General features: G+C 41.1%; 1 protein-coding gene across 1 annotated transcript in view; it reads right to left on the reverse strand.

Moving 5' to 3' along the window:
- Positions 1–11,612, reverse strand: part of GATB (glutamyl-tRNA amidotransferase subunit B) — a 79,902-nt gene extending 68,290 nt beyond the window's left edge. Inside the window, exons 1-2 of the mRNA XM_036313920.1 lie at positions 11,399–11,612; positions 9,342–9,492 (exon numbers count right to left, since the gene is read on the reverse strand). Coding sequence (XP_036169813.1) covers positions 9,342–9,492; positions 11,399–11,574 — 327 coding nt within the window. The 5' untranslated portion in view covers positions 11,575–11,612. The remainder of the gene's footprint in view (positions 1–9,341; positions 9,493–11,398) is intronic.
- Positions 11,613–22,127: the final 10,515 nt, after the last annotated feature.

Below are 22,127 nucleotides of genomic sequence, written 5' to 3' on the forward strand. Positions count from 1 at the left end.
TCATTAGCCATTTACTATAGGATCAGATAGCTTTACCCACCTCAGTCACTCTTGAAGGCACCATTATATTACAACACTCAGCCACACTGATGTTGCTGATAACCTTGAGTAATTAAGAAAAGATTAGCTTATGTTCAATATACTCTATTTAGAAAGCAGCCAAGTATAAAATGCATTTTAGAAAGATTCCTGTAAAGTTAAAAAAATATCAAAAGTGTTTTAGACTCCTGGAAAATTCTTTTAGATGTACTCCCCATGTATGCACATGTAGGTATGTGCAATTATACAGAGAAATATTTACTAAGGGTGTTACATACATGTTTTTATGCAAAGTTACTGTTAAGTGGCCCAGAAAAGATCCACGAATTGCTTTTTAGAACATTATAATCAAACATAGAAATTGTGAAATTGCTATAAACATCATACATGAAGGATGGTCCATCAACTATATAAAACAAACATATAGGGTCCCCTCAAAATGTATACACACACTTTGAATCATTACAAAGGCAGTGTTTATTAAAATACATTTAATTTTCAAAATTGAGCTATAAGCTATTAGTGTATACATTTTTTGGGATACCCTGAAGTGTTATAGTTAATATAGCTAGTTTTCATGTGGGAAATTTTGCATATAAGTCTGGCAGAGAGGTGGGAGGAGTGAAGATGGTTGAGAAGAGGGAGGCCTTCAAGAATTCACTGAAAGCTGGAAAAAGATTGTGACAGGGAAGGAGTCAGACACTTCCCACATGAGGGGAGGGGAAGCCATGCTGCCTACTGAATGTGAAAGTCCATCATTGTCATGAGTCATTGAATTCATGGGAAACATCCAGTTAATGACATCATAAGGCAAGTCTGAATCATCAGAGAGTTTAAGAGCTGAGAGGGAACCTTCCCACATTTGTGTGTATGAGCTCACAGACACAGCTCTTTTATTTTTATTTATTTATTTTTTAAGGGGAGAATGATGATTTTTACTTTTATTTTTTAAAATAGATTTTATTGATTTTTTACAGAGAGGAAGGGAGAGGGACAGAGAGTTAGAGACATCGATGAGAGAGAAACATCGATCAGCTGCCTTCTGCACACTCCCTACTGGGGATGTGCCCGCAACCAAGGTATATGCCCTTGACCAGAATCGAACCTGGGACCCTGGAGTCCACAGGCTGATGCTCTATCCACTGAGCCAAACTGGTTAGGGCCAGACACAGCTCTTTTAAAGAGGCAAGGGTCCTGGGGGGAAAACCCGTCACCCCTGGACCACCCGACTCTACAAATGAATAAAGAAGAACAACATAAAAGCACCTTGGAGAGTAACTGGCAAGACTAAAGTCTGAGAACACAATGTAATTATAAGTTCTACAGATTACATTAAAACAAATCGTTGAAATGGAAAAAAAATTAATAGAAAACTGTCATATTTGTCTTCTTAAATAATGAAACATCTACGTGTAAATAGACAGAGAGGTAAATATAGATCTTATCATAATGTATGCATTAAGTACTTTTTCCTATTGCTGTTTTCTTGAATTTCTATTTTGCGTAGAAGCTTTGAGTTAAAACAACTTTTATAATAACATTTAGAATTAAGGGTCAGGAGAGCGTTTCAACCTGATGTTCTCTAGAGCCAGTCAAGTATTTCTAAATCTTTGGTCCTTCAAAACCAAAGTTTTAACAATATCTTCTCTGTTCAGAGCTAGAATATTGCAGATTTACCTAGCTTTAAATAAATCTGTCAAAAGAAATATTAAAAATAAATTAATCGCAAAGTACTTTACAAGAGCATTCATATTATCATTTCTTTAAGGGAGAAGATCCTTGATGGTACAATTCACAGAACACATCTCCAGCATGAAGCACATTGTTTGTTAGTTCCCAGAGGGCAGGCATCACATCAGATTTATTCACATCGCATTTTCCCCTGTTTATTCCCCTTCTTCTTGCTAATAGTGCTATATACTCTTGTGAATAAAAGCAAGTTTTATACAATGAGGTAAACAATGTTTCAGTTTCCATTCCATAGCTGCCAGGGCCAATTCCAAACACCTTTGATATGGAAAGCCCCAAATACTTTTTAAGACAGGCTGATCCTAAGACAAGAGGAGAATACTCTAGTTTATGTGTGTGGAAAACAGCTTTTGGAGCCCTTTCCCCAGGAAATAAGCAGCATTCATAATTAGTAGGGGGTTCTGTGTTATGTGCAGATAAGAGCTACCAGACAAGCAAAACAAGGGCAGAGTCACTAGTTTCTAATTAATCTCATTGTGGCACAGCCTGACATGATCAGAAGTTACCTACTGACCACAGCTGAACCTCATATCAGTGGGCATCGGCATCAGCAATGGCAACAATGGTCTCTGCTTTCTCCTGCATAGGAATTGGCACCAACAAGGAGCAAGGATTTCAAATAACAAAATGTGTGTGTGTGCAATGCATAAATTTCAAACAAACTGGATGCCTTGCTAAAACTGTACCATTACTGGAAACATTGGCAAATCATGAAACAAATAGACTTATAAATCCCATGACATTTCTTCCTATTTCACATCCATATACCAAGTACTGTAAGTAGAGAAATTAAAATGACATGACAAATAGGAAATAACTAAGTCTAAGCAAATAGCTGAGGATCTTGTCTATTGCTATATAGACAACTAATTATTTAATAAATTAAAGACGACTGTGTATCAGAGTAAGAGGTTTTTGTTTTGTTTTAAACTAGGGCAAAATAATGAGTGAGGCTGAATCCCTGCCATAAAAACAAAGAATGCTGTCCTTAGTTTAGCTGTAATCCTGCCTATAAGCAGGGAAATGGGCTGAATGACCTTTTCAGTCTGAGGATTTATGATGGGATTCCATATAGTTCTAAAACTAAAGGTAAAATAAGAATATAAAATGCCTGTGGTCCTAAGAAATATTCAGAAGTGTCACAAATCAGAATCGGGGGTGAAGATGGGGGATAAAAATGAGTATTATATCTAGAAACACAGACATTTATACATGCACTAGGGGCCCAGTGCACGAATTTGTGCACCTTGAAAGGAACTTGGGATGCGGTGGGCACAGGGGGTGGGTTTAGGTCCATCCTCTGCGCCTCCACATGCCCCCTCCCACCACAGCCAGTCGCGTCTGCCGGCAGCCCCACTCCCGCCACTGCTGCTGCTCCCACGCGCTGATGGCGCCGACCCCACTCACACCTGTTGACATCGTGGAGCTATTGGGGCCAACACCAGCAGCAGGTGCAAGTGGGGCTGGTGCTGTCAGCGAATGCGAGAGGCAGCTGCTGGCCCCAATTGCCCCTTAGGAGCAAGGAGTGGTGGAGAAGTCCTGAGGGGTGACTGGGGCTGGCAGCGCTGCTCGCACCCACTGACGGCACCAGCAGCAGGTGTGAGCGGTGGCACTGGGAGTGGGTGCGAGTGGGGCCAGTGCCGGCAGCAGGTGCGAGTGCTGGGCAGGATGACAGGGCGTGGGAGCAAAGAATTTTCAGTAACCACCAGAGGCTCACCCCGATGACAGCAACCAGCGCCCTGCCTTGGTCTGGCGCCCCTGCTCACCTGCTCCACCATCCCGTCACAGCCAATGGCCGCCATGTTCCGCACTCTGCCACCTACTGCCAATGTCCACCATGTTCTGCATGTGCCCCCTGGTGGTCAGAGCATGTCATAGCGACTGGTTGTTCCACCGTTTGGTCTATTTGCATATTAGGGTTTTATACATATAAATTTACAAATAAACACACATAGCCAAGCTCAAAAGCAAAAGAGGAAATCTCTGAAGCTCACAGCAGTTGTGGGGTTGAGAGCCATCTATAACCCAGGGGGGAATGCAGAAGGCAGGACCTGCAAAGAGGTTAAGACTGTGACCTTGGAAGCCAGACCAGACACACCTCAGAGACACAGTAGGTTCGGTTCCACAGTAACAAAGCGAGTAATAATCTCTTTGCTGGTGAAGGACCTTGTCTTCAATTTGTAAAAAACAACAACAAAAACCCTGCAACATCTGTGAAGCTTAATAAAGTGAAGCACAATAAGACGAGGTATGCCTGTACTGGATTTGTCCCGCCTCACCACTTACTTTCTAATTGGGAAGATAGAAACTGTGCCTCACAGAGTTGTTATGAGGTTAAAATAAGTGAATACATATAAGGAAAGTACATGAACAGTGCCTGGTGCATAACAAGCTCTCAGTAAATATTAGTCAATTTTGCTGCTATCATTATTGTTAACCAGGCTGAAGGGACACCAGATGATGTTAATTTAAAGCACCTTAGGAAAAGAAGTCAAGGCTGTGAGCCCATTGGGGTAGGCAGGTGGGAACCACAAACTCCCAGGACAGTCAGAATATCTCCCACCAGCTGCAGGAGCCGACATGGAGAAGGCCGCCCACCTCAAGCATGGGTGAAAAAAGACTTGAGAAATCAGAGCCCCCGGCCCTGCACTTGGCTTGGTGTGGGGCTAGGATGTTGGCACTATCCAATCTGTGTGACAGCTGGGGATGAAGAAATTAACATAGAACCTGTTGTTCAAGAAAGCCCAGTGGGCCCTAGCAGAGGCCACCATGAATTCATGCCACAGAGATACCTCCACAGTCCAGGGGAGAGTCTTCAAGTGTAAAAATCACACTGAGCTCTGAGCTGAATAAATAAAAACAAATCCACACCTGGACATATCTTGGGTAAAACTATCAGAGAAAAAAACAGATTACCTACAAAGGATGCAGACTTCTCATCAGCAGTAATAGATGCTTGAGGACAATAGAATCATGTCTTCGAAGCGCTGAGGGGAAATAACTGTCAACTTAAAATTCTATACCATCACTCAAGAGCTAGGGAGAAAAAGAAACAATTGGGGGCACAAGAAAACGAAACAAGGGCATCACCCAAAGACCCAGAAGCTAGAGATACTAATATAGGCAGGAAAGAGCACCAAAAAGGAGAGTGAGATGTAAGAAATAGTGTTTTCTAGAAAAGGAAGACATCAGATGAGAGCTTCCTCAACCCTCCACAACCCAACCTAAAAAGTTGCCTTTACCAGTGGGCAGAGGGGCACACCTTCCCTCAGGTTACAGTGGGAGAGCTGTCTGTGCTCTGGGGACCCCCTGCTTTCTCAAGAACCCTGATTCTGTTAATAATTTCCTCTCCCCTATATGTTACTTCTATAAAGCTAACACTTAATTGTTGAACAAAATATTATAGACATATATCTTGAAATTATAATGAAAAGCAGTCATTCTCACCACCCTCCCCTGCCAGCCCTGTTCCCTGGCAGCAACCACTTTCAGATCTTTGAGCTGTCTTATCTGGAACCTATCTTCCTATTTTCAAATAACATGCTATGCCAGGAGAACTTTGGAAAATCCATCACCTGCTTGCCAAGGCTTGTGGCCATTTGCATTGTGACAATCTTTCCTTAATCTGGGAAAATGACAGACTTGATAAACTGTCCCAGTGACACAGTGTTCTTATTTTTAGAACATGGAGCCACAAGACTCAGCCCCTTCCCTTTCCCCTCTCCTCCCCCTCCCCCCTCCCCTCCCCTCCCTTCCCTTTCCTTCCCTTGTAACTTATATGAGATCATTTGTATAAGTTACAAGGTGAGATATTTTGCAATACTTTGAAATCTAACTCTGTCTCATAAGGATTTACTCATGCTTGCTACTTTACAATATTTCTATTTAAGAACAAAATATGCTACCGCTCAGTGTATCTCTGAGATAAGCTGAGTCCAAAAAGTTGGGTCACTTCACCCTGAGGGGAAATAGGAAACTTCACCCTCAGGGGAAAAGGGAAACGCAGCACAAGCATGAGCTTGGGTGTGAATGATCTAGAATGTGAACTTATTCCTCCTAAGAACAGGGCAGGGTGAGCAGAAGGGTGCATCTGTCACTGTTTGGACTCTGGGAAGAAAAAAGAAAAATTTCACCAGCAGAAGGCTGAGGAAACAGCAGAGGTAATATTTGATGATTAATATTATCTTCATACTAGAGGCCCGGAGCACAAATTTGTGCACTTGGGGGGGGGGGGGTCCCTCAGCCCGGCCTGTGCCCTCTTGCAGTCTGGGACCCCTCAGGGGATGACCACCTGCTGTCTTAGGCCCGCTCCCTGGGGGATTGGGCCTAAGCTGGCAGTCAGACATCCCTCTGGCAGCCCAGGAGCCCTCGGGAGATGTCTACTTGCCAGCGGGGAGCAGGCCTAAGCTGCAGTCAGACATCCTTAGCACTGCTGAGGAGGCCGGAGAGGTTCCCGCCATCACTGCTGTGCTGGCATCTGTCAGCCTGGCTTGTGGCTGAGCAGAGCTCCCCCTGTGGGAGCACACTGATCACCAGGGGGCAGCTCCTGCATTGAGCGTCTACCCCCTGGTGGTCAGTGTGTGTCATAGTGACCAGTCATTCCCAGTCATTCTGCTGTTAGGGTCAATTTGCATATTACCCTTTTATTATATGCCTGGTGCATGGGTGGGGGCTGGCTGGTTTGCCCTGAAGGGTGTTGCAGATCAGGTTGGCATCCCGCTGGGGTGCCTGGCCAGACTGGGTGAGGGGCTGAGGGCCGTTTTCAGACTGGCCACACCCCCTTCAGGGTGGGGGTCCCTGCTGGAGCTCCTGGCCAGCCTGGGTGAGGGGCTGAGGGCCGTTTTCAGGTTGGTCACACCTCCTTCAGAGAGGGGGATCCTGCTGGGGTGCCTGGCCAGCCTGGGTGAGTGGCTGAGGGCTGTTTTCAGACTGGCCACACCCCCTTCAGGGTGGGGGTCCCTGCTGGAGTGCCTGGCCAGCCTGGGTGAGGGGCTGAGGGCCGTTTTCAGGTTGGTCACACCTCCTTCAGAGAGGGGGATCCTGCTGGGGTGCCTGGCCAGCCTGGGTGAGTGGCTGATGGCTGTTTGCAGACTGGCCACAGCCCCTTCAGGGTGGGGTCCCCCCTGAGGTACCTGGCCAGTCTGGGTGAGGGGCTGATGGCTGTTTGCAGGCTGGCCAAGACCCCCAGCAGGGACCCTCACTCCATGATGGTGTGGCCAGCCTGGGTGAGGGGCTGATGGCTGGTTTGCAGGCTGGCCATGGCCCCCAGCCACCCAAGCTCCCAGTGGAGGCTAGCTGGAAGCAGGTATCTGGGATTTACTTATCTTCTATAATTGAAACTTTGTTGCCTTTAGTGGAGGCCACAGCCAGCCAGGGCAGGTGGGAAGCTTGGCTTCCTCCATCGCCGGGGCAACCAAGCCTCCTGCTTGCTCCAGCTCCATGGCTGGCGGCCGCCATCTTGGTTGGGTTAATTTGCATAGAGTCGCTCTTATTGGCTGGTGGGCGTGGCTTGGGCATAGCGAAGGTATGGTCAATTTGCATGTTTCTCTTTTATTAGATTAGATAAAGTTTTTTAAAACTTTGTTAAAAACACCTTTGACTCTTGAGAGTTCTAAACCTTTCACTCATTGCTTTGTTTAAAAAAAAGGAAAAAGGAAAAAGAAATAATAGCCAAAAAAAGAAAACAAAAACCATCTGACCAATTTAGGATCTAAAAAGAAGAGGCCTCCCCTCACATGGCCAAAAATGTTACAAAAACATAGTCTTACAATCCTTTCTTCTTCCTTTATCAATTTAGACCATGATTTCCAGTTATGGTAGAAAAGAATTTAGTTCATTTTTCAATATCCCAGTTATATGAGTTTTTGTTAAATCAGTAGTTGGTGCCTTTATTATTATTATTATTATTATTATTATTATTATTATTATTATTTAAGTATGTTTCTTGCCGAACTGTTGAGTATACGTTTCCTTTCTTAAACATTTAGTTTTTCTTGGAGTTAACAGGTCTCTTTCATTTGCTTCACTTTTTATTACCTATTGCTTATTCTTCTCAAAGACTCTAGTTTATATGTAAAATCTCTTTTCCACACAAACATTAGATATCTGCTGTTCCCAGCTCACCTCTCTTTTCTCTTTAAACCTCTCTGTTCTGGAGTCCTCCATCCTCCCCTCCCATCGGGCCCTCTGGGCCTGCTGCAGAGCTGGCAGTGTGGAACCTCTCCATTACTCCAGCAGGTTCCCATGATAATGAAAAGTTTTGGAGAATCTGCCTGTCTGAAAATACCATTATTTTACTGTCACACTTGATTTATAGTGCTGGGTACCTAGGTTAGAATGACTTTTTTTTTTTTCCTTAAGATTTTTCTAAGGCACTGTTCCCTTCTCTTCGAGCTTTAAGTGTTGCTTTTAAGAAGACCGACGCCTTTCTGATTCCTCATCTTTTGCACGTGACCTTTCGTTTCTTCTCTGTAAGCTTTAGTATCTAATCTTTACCCCTAGCATGCCTACACTTCGGGATGATGTGCCTGGCCTGGGAGACTATTTTCACTCCTTGCTCTGGGTTGTTGGCAGGCTCTTTCCATTTGGAGACATGTCCTTCAGTTCTGGGAAACTAATCCATGTTATTTGTTTGATAGTTTCCTCTTATCTATTTTCTCTCTTCTGGAACTCTTATTAATCAAATGTTGGACAAAATGAGATTGATCCTCTCATTTTCTTTTCCCCCTATTATCTAATTCTGAATGTGTTATACTTTTTTACTGAGAAACCTCTGCCCCTGACCTCCAATTCTTCCCTAGGGACATGACCTTCTCAAACAAGTTTCTGCAAATTCCTGCTTGGGAGAGGAGGGGAGGAGGAGAGATAGCTATGGGCAGTGACCCTAAGAAAAGTAAACCTCTGTCCCTACACGCCTTCCAGTGCTCAGTTCAACCAGCTTTCACTTGGATTTAAATGACTACAATCATTACTGACCTTATACTGCAATATCATGTGATATATATGCTGTTGTTTCCTTTAACTGAAGTCCTCTTCCTTCATTTATCTGCCTAACTCCTACCTGGCCTTCAGATACCACCTCTTCCAATACCCTTTCTTAACCAACTATACCCCTACTCCAATTTCTCATAATAGTCCTTCTCTTACTGATTACCTGTCCCATGCTCTGCCTATTACCCTCCCAGGAGTAATCACATAGCACTCTATTTGTTTATAAGACACACCTCCCCAAATAGTCTTTGAACTCAAAGGCAAGGATCATTGCTCATCTTTACTTTCCAGTTTACAGCACAGTATCTGGTATTGAGTAGACATTCTAAAATGCGTGTGAAATGAGAGAATAAATGGATAAATAAACATGCTATTTAGAGTTAAAAAAAGAATTATAGAGATGGGTCTTTAGAACACATTTAGTCCATCCTATTTCATCCAAAATTCCCTAAGCAAATATTTCCTAAGAGCTGTGCCAAGATATTAAAACAAAGAAATCATGATCTATGTTCAATAAAACATAAACACTTTCTAATGTAAAGAGTATTAAATAAAAACCTTACCGGCAAAGTTCCAGGCAGAGATGCATCAAAAAAAGATACTAAAGAATTTGGAGGTGCTGCAAAGTGGACTTGGGATCCAGAGAAGAGTTTCGAGTTGGAGGAAATCTGGGCATGAATTTCCAAACCCACCACGGCTGCCCATTGGTGTTCACTAAAGAGAAAGATATAATGGTTAAACAATTGTTAGATTTGTCCCCATACATAAATTTCTCTGAGCCTAAACCACAAATGTTAATTTCTTATTTGTTTTTAACTTATTAACATTTTATTTCCTTACATTTAAAAATGTGTCATCTTGTAGTAGTGATTAAATCAAAAGCAACTCATGATAAACACCTACAAGACCAGCAAAATAAAATTCATTTACAACGTGGCATTGTACAAACAGGAAGGCCACAGAGAAAGGAACAATTTGCCATCTTAATTTAGCAATGGGTATCAGGTAGTGCCTGTGTGGCTGGCTTCAGTGAAAAGCAGCCCTTTCTAAATTAATGGTCCTTTATCAATTAATCACTCAGCAAATGAAGAAAGCTGACCTGGTACACATTTTTAGAGTTAACGTCAGGATGCTACTACTAGATAAATAATGGTAAATAAATAGCTGCACATCTTATTATTAAGAAAGAGAAATTCTGTTATGTTTTCAATTCCTTTTTATAACAGTGGTTCATAAGTAAAATTATCAGTGACATGGATGTAATCAATCACTACTAAATAATACTCCTGGAAATTTTGTGCACAGGAAAACATTAAACCATCAGATTTGGCTTTTTTTGTTTTGTTTTGTTCCCAAACCACTTTCAGTTACCCAGATCTAGGTTCAAGTTCTTTTGCTTATTTGCTTATGCTTGATTGCTATAAAATCTAAGAAGCTGTTAAAAGCTATACTTTCTCTAATCTGGCCACCCCTCTGTTGGATCTTTGAAAGTCCCATATACAGGTCTCTCCAGGTTCTTATAAGTGTCCCTCTGAAACCCAATTTGCAGATAGCCTAGACACACATACTCTTTTCATATTTTGCCTGTTCCTATCCTGCTCTTTTCCCAAGCAATTTTCTATACTGTCTAGATTTTTGTTTACATGTTTTGGATTTTGTTTCAATCATTCCAACATACGAAGTTCTATATCTACAATATTGTGAGATTAATTCCTTCTTTTTACAGTTAGGAAACATCGCCTATAATTCAGAGGAATTCCTTAGAAATTCTGCATTTCCCTAAAACATTATTCAAAGTACTTTTTCAGTTTCGTTACGTGAGAGAGAGAGAAAAAAAATACTTTCCATTCACAGTGAGGTGATCCAACTTATGAAAAGCACAGAAATCAATTTTCTGGACACTTTCCCTCCAACTGAGAAGCAAAAGTAATGCCAACCTAACTATCTCATAGGGCTAACAGAGTATTAGACATGTGCCTTATATTTACTGTTTAAAAAGAAAGGGTTTTAAGACTTATGTAGTAAAGAATTAACAGCTATTCAGGGGATATCTAGCAGAATAAGCACAGCTCTCTGCACAACCATAGTGGCGATTTCTTGTACAAGCTGCATCCTCTTGTGTCTAGACATCCATGTTCCCCATGAAAGGCCTCCACAGAAGGCGGTGCTTCCCGACTAAGGCCGTTAAGCCACCACTACCCGGCGCTTCAAGGTAAAGGCTCCCTTCCCACCTTTAGGACACTGCTGGCCGTAGCAATGCTAAATGTCAGCTAAATGAGATCCCGCTTCTAGCGCCACAGACCCCGCTGCTGGGAGGACTAGTACGGTGCCTGAATCCGCTCTTCGGTCTGTGTCGCTTTCGACTTAAGAAAACACCTGCGGACTTTACACTTGCGAATTCCCCCAACACACCGTCTATCTATTTGCGGAGGCCGGTTTCTGTGCGGAGGCGGGGCTCACAGAGGACAAGTTTAGTGCTTCCCAGGCTGCAAGTTACAGCCCAACGCCCTCCCACTCAACAGAAGGTCCGAACTGACTACTGGGCTGGGTGGCCATCATCTTCCCAGTCCCGCAGTGGCACCGCACACTGGATTGGGCAGGATGGTATGAGATCGTATACCCTTTCCTCGGCTTCTGGGCCGTGACGAGGGGCTGCTGAGCCACTGAGCTCTGTCCCCTTTTCCCGCTGGACCTGGACCCAGTCGGTGCCCCTCTTCCGTGGCGAGGACCGCGGTCAATGTTGGCTAAAATCCAACGCCTTGCGGGACAGCACCAGCGCAGCACGGGCGCCGCCATTGCCCCTCCGGCGTCCGTCACTTGACGCAGTCTCCCTCTGCCGCGAGGGTCTCTGGGAAGTGTAGTTCTGAAAACGTGTAAAACTCCATAGGCTCCAAAGGGAAGACTTCTATTCCCAGCGAGCACTGCGAACCGAAGGCTCCCGGCACCCTGGCGGGGAGGGGAGGGAAAGAGCAATAGAGGAGAGCGAGTGAGGGTTTCCGGGTCAGAAGGGGTGACTCCTCCTAGCGGGAGCTGGAGTGGTTTGTGACTGGGAGCGTGTGTAAGCGTTTGAGTGAGAGCAGGCAGCGTGGAGGATCCAAAGCTGAGAAACGTGGCCGGGACTTTATACCACCGTTAACGTTTCGAACTGAAGTCAATGACCTTGACATACCTCGAAGACTTCCTGAAGCCCCAAACCCGCTCAGTGATTTTCTCTGTCTACTGTCCCACTTCACACACCAACTTGTGCATTAATGCAACAAATACTTATTTGCGAGTCTACTCAATACCAGGCACACTTCTTAGGCACAGGGGCTGCAGCAGTGAGGAAGACAGTATGCTCATGGAGCTTACATGCTTGGGAGGGAAGACATACAGAAAAGTTAACAACAATGGGCTACTTTCATGCAGGTGAAAAGTGTTAATATTTAAGCAGAGGTGCTTGGAGACAAACAGACCTAGGCTGAGCCTTCTAGTGCATTTTAACTTACAGGCATAACTCGTTTTATTGCGCTTTGCTCCACTGCACTTCACAGGTGTTGCATTTTTTTTATAAAATGGAAGTCAAGACCCTCCAAGGTTTGGAACCCAAACTCACAATATTTCTGAGGTGTGCCTATACTTGCTATATTATGGTGGTCTGGAACTAAACCTGCAATGCCTCTGGGGTATGCCTGTATTCTTCCTTATGTTCTTGGCCAGTACTCAAAACAATCTTCTTATATGAGAGGAAGCCTTGGTAGCAGATGCCATCATTCCAGACTTCCTTTATTTTTCCTGCTTGGAAACTCATACCCCTCTTTGAAACTATCATTGATTTCCTGCATTTGCACACACAGCTTAGACTAGTCATTCAGCCATTCTCTGTTATGTCTCCCTACTTTAATTCTCCACATGGTACTTATGAAGATCTGATGTTTGAGGAGAATTTGTCTTATTCAACACAGTATTACCAGATTACAAAATAGGCCCCTCACAAATATTTGTTGAATGAAGGAGGGCAGTGTGGATAATGCATTTGACAAAGGATGGCATGGAAGCCCTATTTTTAGGAGGGAGGTGATGGAATAGTGTCATGGTGGAGGCAAAGAGAAATTGGCCTGTGTGAGACAGCTTTAGAAAGTATGATTGAAGGATTTGGTGATGGGTTGGATATGATGGTGGAAGGCTAGGTGGGGGTCAGGTAACTCCTAGATTTCTGGCTTGTAAAACTGGATGAGTGATAGAGCTATTCACTGAGATAAGGGAACTAGAAGAGAAGAGGGTTTGCAGAAAAATATGAGTTTGGTTGCCTTAGAGACTTACAAGAGGAGAGGTGAAGTAGGCATTTTTGATGCTTAACTGAATGTGGAACAACGGGAAAGCCACATAGTCTGCATACTTCACTTCACACTGATAGATTTTCAGTTATTGATCAATAAGTAATCTATTAATTAGACAGCTATTACCTACAACTATTCCCATTCATATTCCAATACAGATATGATATGCAATTTAATCCATTCATGTAGCCAATTTTAGTTACTCTCCTTAAAATTGTCATTATTTACTTTTTCTATCCATTTTATTTTTTCACCCACTATCATTGATCCAAATTGCTAGACCAGAAGTATTTTCACATGGTCAAAAAAAAAAAAAATGAGAGAAATGACAGAGACTGCAAAGTAGAGGTGGAGATTTGTTCCAACGTTTATCTCTAATTATTGTCCTGTCATGTTCAGATTACTCTTTAGACCTTTTAATAATTTCTCTCCTCTGAGTTTTTATATTTCCCACCTTTACTCTAGGTTAGCTTGTTTTCTCTTTCTCATGTAGCTCCACAGGTCTTTCTTGTACAAGTTGTGTGTGTGTTCAGCCCTAATGAACGTGTGAAACCTGGGGTCAGGAGAGTTCCATCTCTGATAGGACTGCGGAGGAGAGGGAACCCTGTATCTCAGAAGTGAGCATGGGCATCCTTTAGCCAAAAGGAAAGGGAGCACCTTGCTACCTTACCACTGCTGATCAGCATGCTTAGGAGGCAATTAACTCCCTAACAAGAAGAGCTGGGGATGTTTTTGAAAAACCCTGTAAGAGATAGCAGCACACCTAATGAAAATCCTAATTTTATGGGCAAAATGCGCTATAATGGAAACATCTTATGCAGTGATAACATATCACTTCAAAGACTACCACCCCACCACTAGAGGGAGAGAAAATCCTATGCATGAAAGTGGATTTGATTCCTTTTACAAATGGAAACCTTCCCATTCATTGCATATTGCACAGCCTTTTCAAAATCCCACAAGAACTAATGGCTCTATTCTCCCCTCTAGGTTACCTGTCATTTCCAGAAATTCCCACTGGTTTCCTCGTGCTTGATCTAGTGTCTAGGAGTGCATTGTTTTCAAAGCACCCCTCCTTTCTTGCTCCTTAGCTCATCGGGTGCTGCCACTGAACCTCCTACCATGGGACCATTTCTTGCCTTCCTCCTGCATGCCAAATCAGATACGTGTCAGAACTTTTACTGACAGACAGCTTTCTACCTGAGAGAGCTATTTTGGTTCCACCGAAAAGGTAGCTGTCATCTGGAAGACACAGAGATTTTCATTTTCAAGAAACTTGAAGAGGTAGCAGGACAGGGTTTCGAGCAAAAAAACATTTTCTCAGGGCGAGGTTCTCAGCTTTTATTTTATTCATGTAATCGACATCGTACAAATAAATTTAGAACAAGTGTTTTTTTTTTTAAAGAGATGTAAACCAGAGTTGAATTTCAAGTTGTTACTTATAAAGTATACCTTAAGTAGTTAGAAAGCATATCTAAAACACTGTGCTTGGTTTTATTCTTCCGAGAGCCTTTGAACGTCAGAGTTAGAACGCATTGGCTTGCCTCTCTGTGTTTGACTTAAAATCCCCAGGTATCTATAGGAACACATTGATTTCTGAACACAAATCATTTCCCCCAAAATCTAAGCTGTGTTTGTCATCACTTCCTTTCTCATTCTTTCACTGGTTTGGGAATGGGGGTATAGTGCAAAAACATGGGATTCTAGGGCTTATAACATCTTCAGTAACCTGAGTACAATGTGAAAGAATGATATAAGTGGTTCTAAGTTTCCTTTTTTTTTAAATGAAGTAAACAATTTTAATAAAACATTAAAATTTCAAGTAAAGTTAAAAGATCATTCCCATTATTTATTTTAATAATGTATCGTGGCAGTGTGTCTAAAATCTATTTGTATACAACTTTGAATCTTAAAATTAACCTATCCTTTGATAAGCTATTTTTGTCCTGTGGCAACTAAGGCAGGGCTTTAAAGATGGTTAGCAGATTAATAAACAGAATGCCCCTTGCAGTCTAACAGAGCTGGATGTGAATGCTTATCGTAGCATTTCTTAATACACTTGTGATTTGGTCCCTCTGTGGGACTGGTAGTTTCTTTCTGTTCTATAGCTGTAGCACCCAGCCTGTTGTCTTGACATTTTATGGCATGTGGGGAGGGAGAGAGGGTAGCTTGGTCAGTATAAATTCTCTTTTAAAAAGGAGGGGGGAAATTCCCCCATTTAAGGTTATGTACATATGAGAAAAAGTGACAGCAAAAATTTTCACATAGGAAGAAGTGGTACTAGAGGAAGTCCTGTTTTTGAAAAAGTCCTATTTTCTAAAAACATAAAGTTCCTTCTTGGAAAAGCCACATTTTAAGACCAAGTTAAGTGTCATTATGGGAAGAAGAAAGACAGGGAATATGTGCATGCCGGGCAACCAAGAGAACAAGATTCATTTCCTTTTATTTAACCATTAAGTCTTGATTCTGGTAAAATACTGATGTGGAGGGAACAATTCCTTTCTCTAGAAGATTGCTTTGAGGCAAAGAAATCTATAACTTTTTCTTCCTTTCCAAGGCAAGGAATAGGATAGGCCTGTGCAATGTCTTTGTAGAGATGAAGTGCCATCTGGGGGAGATAGGCCAGGGCATTGCTGCCATTAGGTTTGCCCAGCCCATAAACTATAATCTCTCTACGTCTTGGCTTCTTCAGTCTGGTCTCAAGGAGTGGTTTGCTGTTTTCCTGGGCCTTTCCTTTTTTAGAAATCTGCATAATCCTGGAAGCAAACCAGAATTATGTGTAAGAAATAAGTTCTGCTTCTACACGTCCCTGTGACTTACTTGAAAGAAGATACTCCTCAGTCAAAAGAAGTGAGTCCCAGAACATGGTAAGCTCTGTGTCTCTGTAAGCTATGTTTAGCATGTGATCAGATCCTTGCTATGCACTAAGAAGCTCTAAAGTTTGTGTTTGGGAATTGGGGATTTGGCCTTGAAAGTTAAGGAACTTTTACAACACACACACACACACACACACACACACACACACACACACACACTTCTAAGCAGGATCTTATTTCAGAATAGTACACAAATAATGATTGAGTGCTTTTAGATGCTGTTTTTGTATGTCAGATGGTTCTGTTGGTTTTAAGTTTAAAGATTTTGAGGAGCAAAAAGTCTGACATTAAAGAACTAGGCCACCAAGAACCATGGACTTGGATGACACCTTTCCCTCCCTGACTGAACAATGAACTCCTACTTGGTAAGTGAGGGGACAATGTATCAGAATCCACCGAGTGGCTCAGAGAGAACAGAAAGGTGTATCTTACACATCTTGCCAGGTAATCCATGTCCTTACCTGTGAGTTTCTGAACTGGGATCTGCCCTTGAACTAAGAATGGATGGGCTGCACAAAGCAATAAAGGCTAAAATCTCATGGGTGGCGTAGACTTCAGGGCTCACTACCATTTAACGTATGGCTGTTGAGAGGAAATTTTTCCATGAAGAGGTGCCAGGTTAAATTAAAAATCAAGCAGCTCAATTCAAACACATTAGCAATTAAACGTTACAACTCCTGAGATAAATGCAAAGAGAGAGACAGAAAAAAGTTCCCAGTGACTCATGAATACTCATGTTGGAGGGAAAGACAAGCACAGACATTATTCATGTCTCCTTGGAGTCTGACTCTAGATTCTAATTCCATAAGATTTGATAACTTGACCCAACAGTGATTTCAAGTTGATGTTGATTTTACACTTAGACCAGCTTTGCTACTAAAAGGCATTTTCACTTCTCTCACATGTAATAAAAATGAAAAGAAATGATGTTAAGAATGGGACTCGATACCGTGTTTTTCAAAAGACACAAGTAAGATTACATAAAATGCCACCCTAGCAAATAAGAGCCCATCTAGCCTAATATCCTATCTGTGTTCATTCTCTAAAGCTGTTATCTTTATTTTGGTTGCCACAGCACACTGGTATCTGTGGGAAACATTTTGCAGTGATTCAGAACCCATGACTCTTAAAAATTTGTATAGATTTATTAAGTAAATGCAATACCTTTTGTTTGCCACACCAAAGCTCACATCATCCGATGAAATGTCCTCACAATTTATGAGGGGCAGTTGGACATTTCACAGTCTCTCAGTTTAGTGTCCTTAGTATATGGCAACATGAGGAATCTTGAGTTTAGGAAAGAAAATATTTGTCTTGCTTAGTTTTCTAGAACAGCAACCAATTTAGCAGCCTGGGGCCTTTCTCTTGGGATCTGTGACAAGAGGACATTAGCTGCTGTGTAACAACCTCCCTTATAGAAATTCTGTTTACTGTAGCTCACTTCCCCAAGGAAGACCAAAAATATTTTGCCATCGGTCTACATTGTTTATTATCTCCTTCTGGAAATGTCAACTAGACTTATACTTATGCCCTTGTGTTCTCTTTACCCAACAGAGATCTAAGGTGTTACTTATTTCAAAGTGATAATATCCCTTTGCATTGGTTCTGTTGGGCAATGGATCATATGAACTGTGCTCTCACTGTGTAAGTTAATAGTTGTTGTCCATGGAGTTGAAAAATATAACTGAGTATGTGTATGTTTTGTTGGATTTCTATGACTCAAATATTGTGTTTACTCTTTCTTTTTTCAAAAAATGCTATTACTTATTTTCAGTTGTCAAGAAACAGCAAGCTTGGAAGTGGTAATTTTTACTCTATCTGGAATGTAATGTGGCAGGACAGGCCAAATTACAGAAAATTAATTAGTTTCTATTACAAGACTCACATGTCTGAGGTCCTGGTCTGCCTCTAGCTTTGTCTATTGCTAAAGTCTGCTCCTTTTCAAGGGGATTCTTAGGAGAAAACTACCCAAGGATTATTTTTCTATAGCAAAAACCAGTTAAGACATAGAATTTCATCTTTGTTAATTAAGATAGAGAAATGATCACTTCACTTCCTATATTTTTAAACCACATACTCTTGAAAGAGCAGTTAATGTTTACTTTCTGAGGCCTCACATTGCCCAGTAGTACTTCTACATTATACTACCTGTGGCTTTTGATATAAGATAAAAACTATAATATTTCCCAGGTATGTGGTCTCACATAAGTCTTATCTACATCAAGAACTCTTCTCTGTTGTCCCCTGGTATGAAATCAACTAATAAGTTCAGTTGAACAAATATATATAGGCCTGAAGTTTTCATAATTTTATTTTTTATAGATTTATAGTTGAACATGCTTTTCTTTCAAATTTCCTTGCTTTTCTTTTCTATATGCTTTTAAATGGAGAGCTTTTGTTTCAAAGATTCATTTTGGTGTCAGATAACTTCTTACATTACACCTAGAGAAACCACAAAAATCCAAAGACCAAATGTGTATTTTTATTTTATTTTACTTATTTTTATTTTTAAAAGCCTTTTAAAAATTTATTTCAGAGAGGAAGAGGGAGAGAGAGATAGAAACATTAATGATGAGAGAGAATCTTTGATCAGCTGCCTCCTGCATGCCCCACACTGGGGATGGAGCCCACAACCTGGGCAACCCTGACTGGGAATCAAACCGTGAACTCCTGGTTCATAGGTTGACCCTCAACCACTGAGCCATGCTAGTGAGGCTCAAGTGTGTGTTTTTAAAGGTAAACAACATTTTTTGCTGATTTCAGAATATTAGTGATTTTATTTTCCCCACGACAGAACAGGGCAACCATAATTTAAAAAATCTTCAATTAACATTGACTTGCATTCAAAATAAAGCACACATGTTGAAGAATTGGTTTAAAGAGTTATTGAGCAACATAAAACTTACAGTAAGCCAAGATATAACTAACTACTGTTTATCTGGGGTTTATAATTAATTTTAAAAAATCAAAACACTTAAAAATAGCCTTCTGTATTGAATTCTAGTGTGATGCTGCTTTTTGTAGAATAATTTCTATAAAATGTGAGTTTAGTTATAGATTGCAAGTGACTCAAAGATGTTACAGTATAAAAGAAAATGATACTCTAGAGTCTTTGTTCAAGGCTGTTTGGGGCTCTTTTAGAATGCTCAGTTTACTCAGAGGACTGCTTTTAATCTTCCGAAGCAAAAGGAATTTCATAAATTAAAATTGTTGGCCAGATGGAATTTCCTGATTAATTTTTTAGTGTTTGGTGTTAAACATAATAATAAAAAGAAGATTTCTGAGAGTAAACCCAATTAACATTTCATAAAATTTATTGCTCTAGATATGGCTTACCCTTTATTTTTATGGTTTCCACCCACCATCTTCCCGGAGAACCTGACTAGCTTGAGAAACAGAGCATTTCCAACTCATCTCCCTCCTGCCCATTGGTTCCTTCCTTTTCTCCTTCGCTCAGCTTCCTTCTGTTTGTCCTCCATCCATTCACTGTTCACTAGTCCTTACTAGGCTTCAGACTCCATTCCAGGGCTTACTTTATCCTGTTCTTTATGGCTATTTGTGGAAAGAACAAATCACCGCCACTAGGATGTACAGGAGACTCTTAATTCCATTTGCGATCATAGACTAGCTAATAATTTTATGAAAACTAGTTTTTGTGATGTTGAAGCAAAGGTGGATGTTCTTACTATATTTTATTTTTTTTTAAGACACATTTTTCAGCTTCATTGATGTGTAATTAACGAGTAGATTGTAAGATATTTAAAGTGCACAACATGACAATTTGATATATGTATACATTGTAAAAAATCACACCATCACTTCAATTAACACACCTCTTTTGGGGAGGGCAGGGAAGAACATTTAAGTTCTATTCTCATAGCAAATTTCAATAATACAATAGAATGTTATCAACTATGGTTCTACATTAGATGTTCAGATTTTTTTTATTTTATAACTCAAAGTTTGTACCCTTTTACCAACCTCTCTCTATTTCCCCCACTCCCTAGCCTCTGGCAATCACTTTTCTACTCTCTGTTTTTATGAGTTTTGCTTTTTTTTTTTTATTTAGATTCCACATTTACTAGTAAGTGGTACCATGCAGTACTTGTCTTTCTCTGAGTGGCTTATTTTACTTAGCATAATGCCCTCAAGATTCATCTGTATTGTCATATTACAAGAGTGATAGCAAACCTATGACATGCGTGTCAGAGGTGACACGCAAACTCATTTTTTTGGTTGATTTTTCTTTGTTAAATGGCATTTAAATATATAAAATAAACATCAAAAATATAAATCTTTGTTTTACTATGGTTGCAAATATCATAAAATTTCTATATGTGACAGGGCACCAGAGTTAAGTTAGGGTTTTCAAAATGCTGACATCCCGAGCTCAAAAGGTTCGCCATCACTGTACTAGAAGATCACAGGATTTTCTTGTTTTAAAGGCTAAATAATATTCCATTATATGTATATACTACATTTTCTTTATCCATTAATTCATCAATGGGCACTTGGTTAATTCCATGCCATAGCTATTATGAATAATGCTGCAATGCACATGTGAATACAGATATTTTCAAGGTAATGATCCTGGGGTTGTTTTTTCTTTGTCAGATATACCCAGCAGTAAGATGGCTGGATCATGTGGAAGTTCTATTTTTAATTTCTTGAGGAACTTCCATTTTCCTACAGTTTTTGGATGTCCCCATTTGCATTCAAGATAAATATATTCATTTGGATATGAGGGTATTGTGACAAACTTTTGGAAAGAGACTCTGTCCTACTAGACTGAGATTTTTGAGGACAAGAACCATATCTTTTATGTATCATGTCCCTTCCATTCTCAAAACTAGGCTAGCCATACTGGCCACTATCCACTCACTGCTTCTGGGAATTATTTACCCTTCCCACCCACCCCATCCACGTGACTGCCAAGTGGAGTTAGGACTCCATGCCAGGGCTGGCTCCATAGTTTAGGGGATCCAGTGCAAAATTAAAATGCAGGATCCCTTGTTCAAAATGTTTTAAGAATTTCTAGATGGCCACAGCAGAGCATTAAACCAATCATACCATCCTTCGAAGCATAGGTCTCCCTGTGACAGCACAGGTTGCATGCCCATGAAGTTGGGCCGGCTCTGCACACACACACACACACACACACACACACACACACACACACAGCCATGGCTTATTTTGTCTTGGGTGGGGAGAAGGGAATATTTGACCCACATACTATCAATTAGAACCCTTTTCTGGTTTATTTATTTGTACCAGAACTAAGGAAAGAAGCTTTTCCAACTGGGTAAAACTAGGACCTACCAGCAATCTTGTTTCCAGCCATGCGAAGAAAGCAACCAATGTGCTCAACAATCCCTCCATTGTATCTCAGACATGTGCAAGGAGTTCTGCTCATGCCCCCAATATCATCTAAGGTCCTGATAGCCTGCTAGTGTTCTTGCACCCTTGCAAGTTACCCTCCAATAGCCTAGAGCCGTGGTTGGCAAACTATGGCTTGCGAGCCACATGCGACTCTTTGGCCCCTTGAGTGTGGCTCTTCTTAAGCCTTAGTTGTACCCTAATTAAGTTAATAACAATGTACCTACCTATATAGTTTAAGTATAAAAAATTTGGCGCTCAAAAGAAATTTCAATCATTGTACTGTTGATATTTGGCTCTGTTGACTAATGAGTTTGCCGACCACTGGCCTAGAGGCTGGATCAGATGACCTTGTGAGCATTTTCAGGATCTGTAATTCTCTGAGTATATAATCAGATTCTATAAGACAGACTTCATCTATAACTGTAACGTGTAGGAACACAGAAGCATGTGTAATTACTTATTTCAATTAGTCAAGGTATAAAGAACAGTCATTTGCTTAGTCCTTGTTAATGTAGTGACCACTGACATTTAAAAAAACCGTTTCTTTAAGGTGGCCATCAGCCAAGCAATTTTTTAGTAAGGTGATTCTGAGAGCTTCCGTAGGGGGAAAATTTAGGTCTAAGCAAAGAAGACCTCATACTCCAGGAAATCTCCATCTATCTCCATAGTTTCAGTCACTTTCTCTGTTTCCCATAGTACAACTCCAAACTATTTTCTCAAATAGGAATTAGAAAACACCAGTAAATGAATAGAGATAGGCTCCTGGCAGACCTCT

This window comes from Myotis myotis, unplaced genomic scaffold, assembly GCF_014108235.1.
Source record: "Myotis myotis isolate mMyoMyo1 unplaced genomic scaffold, mMyoMyo1.p scaffold_m19_p_6, whole genome shotgun sequence".
NCBI classification, from domain to species: Eukaryota; Metazoa; Chordata; class Mammalia; order Chiroptera; family Vespertilionidae; genus Myotis; species Myotis myotis.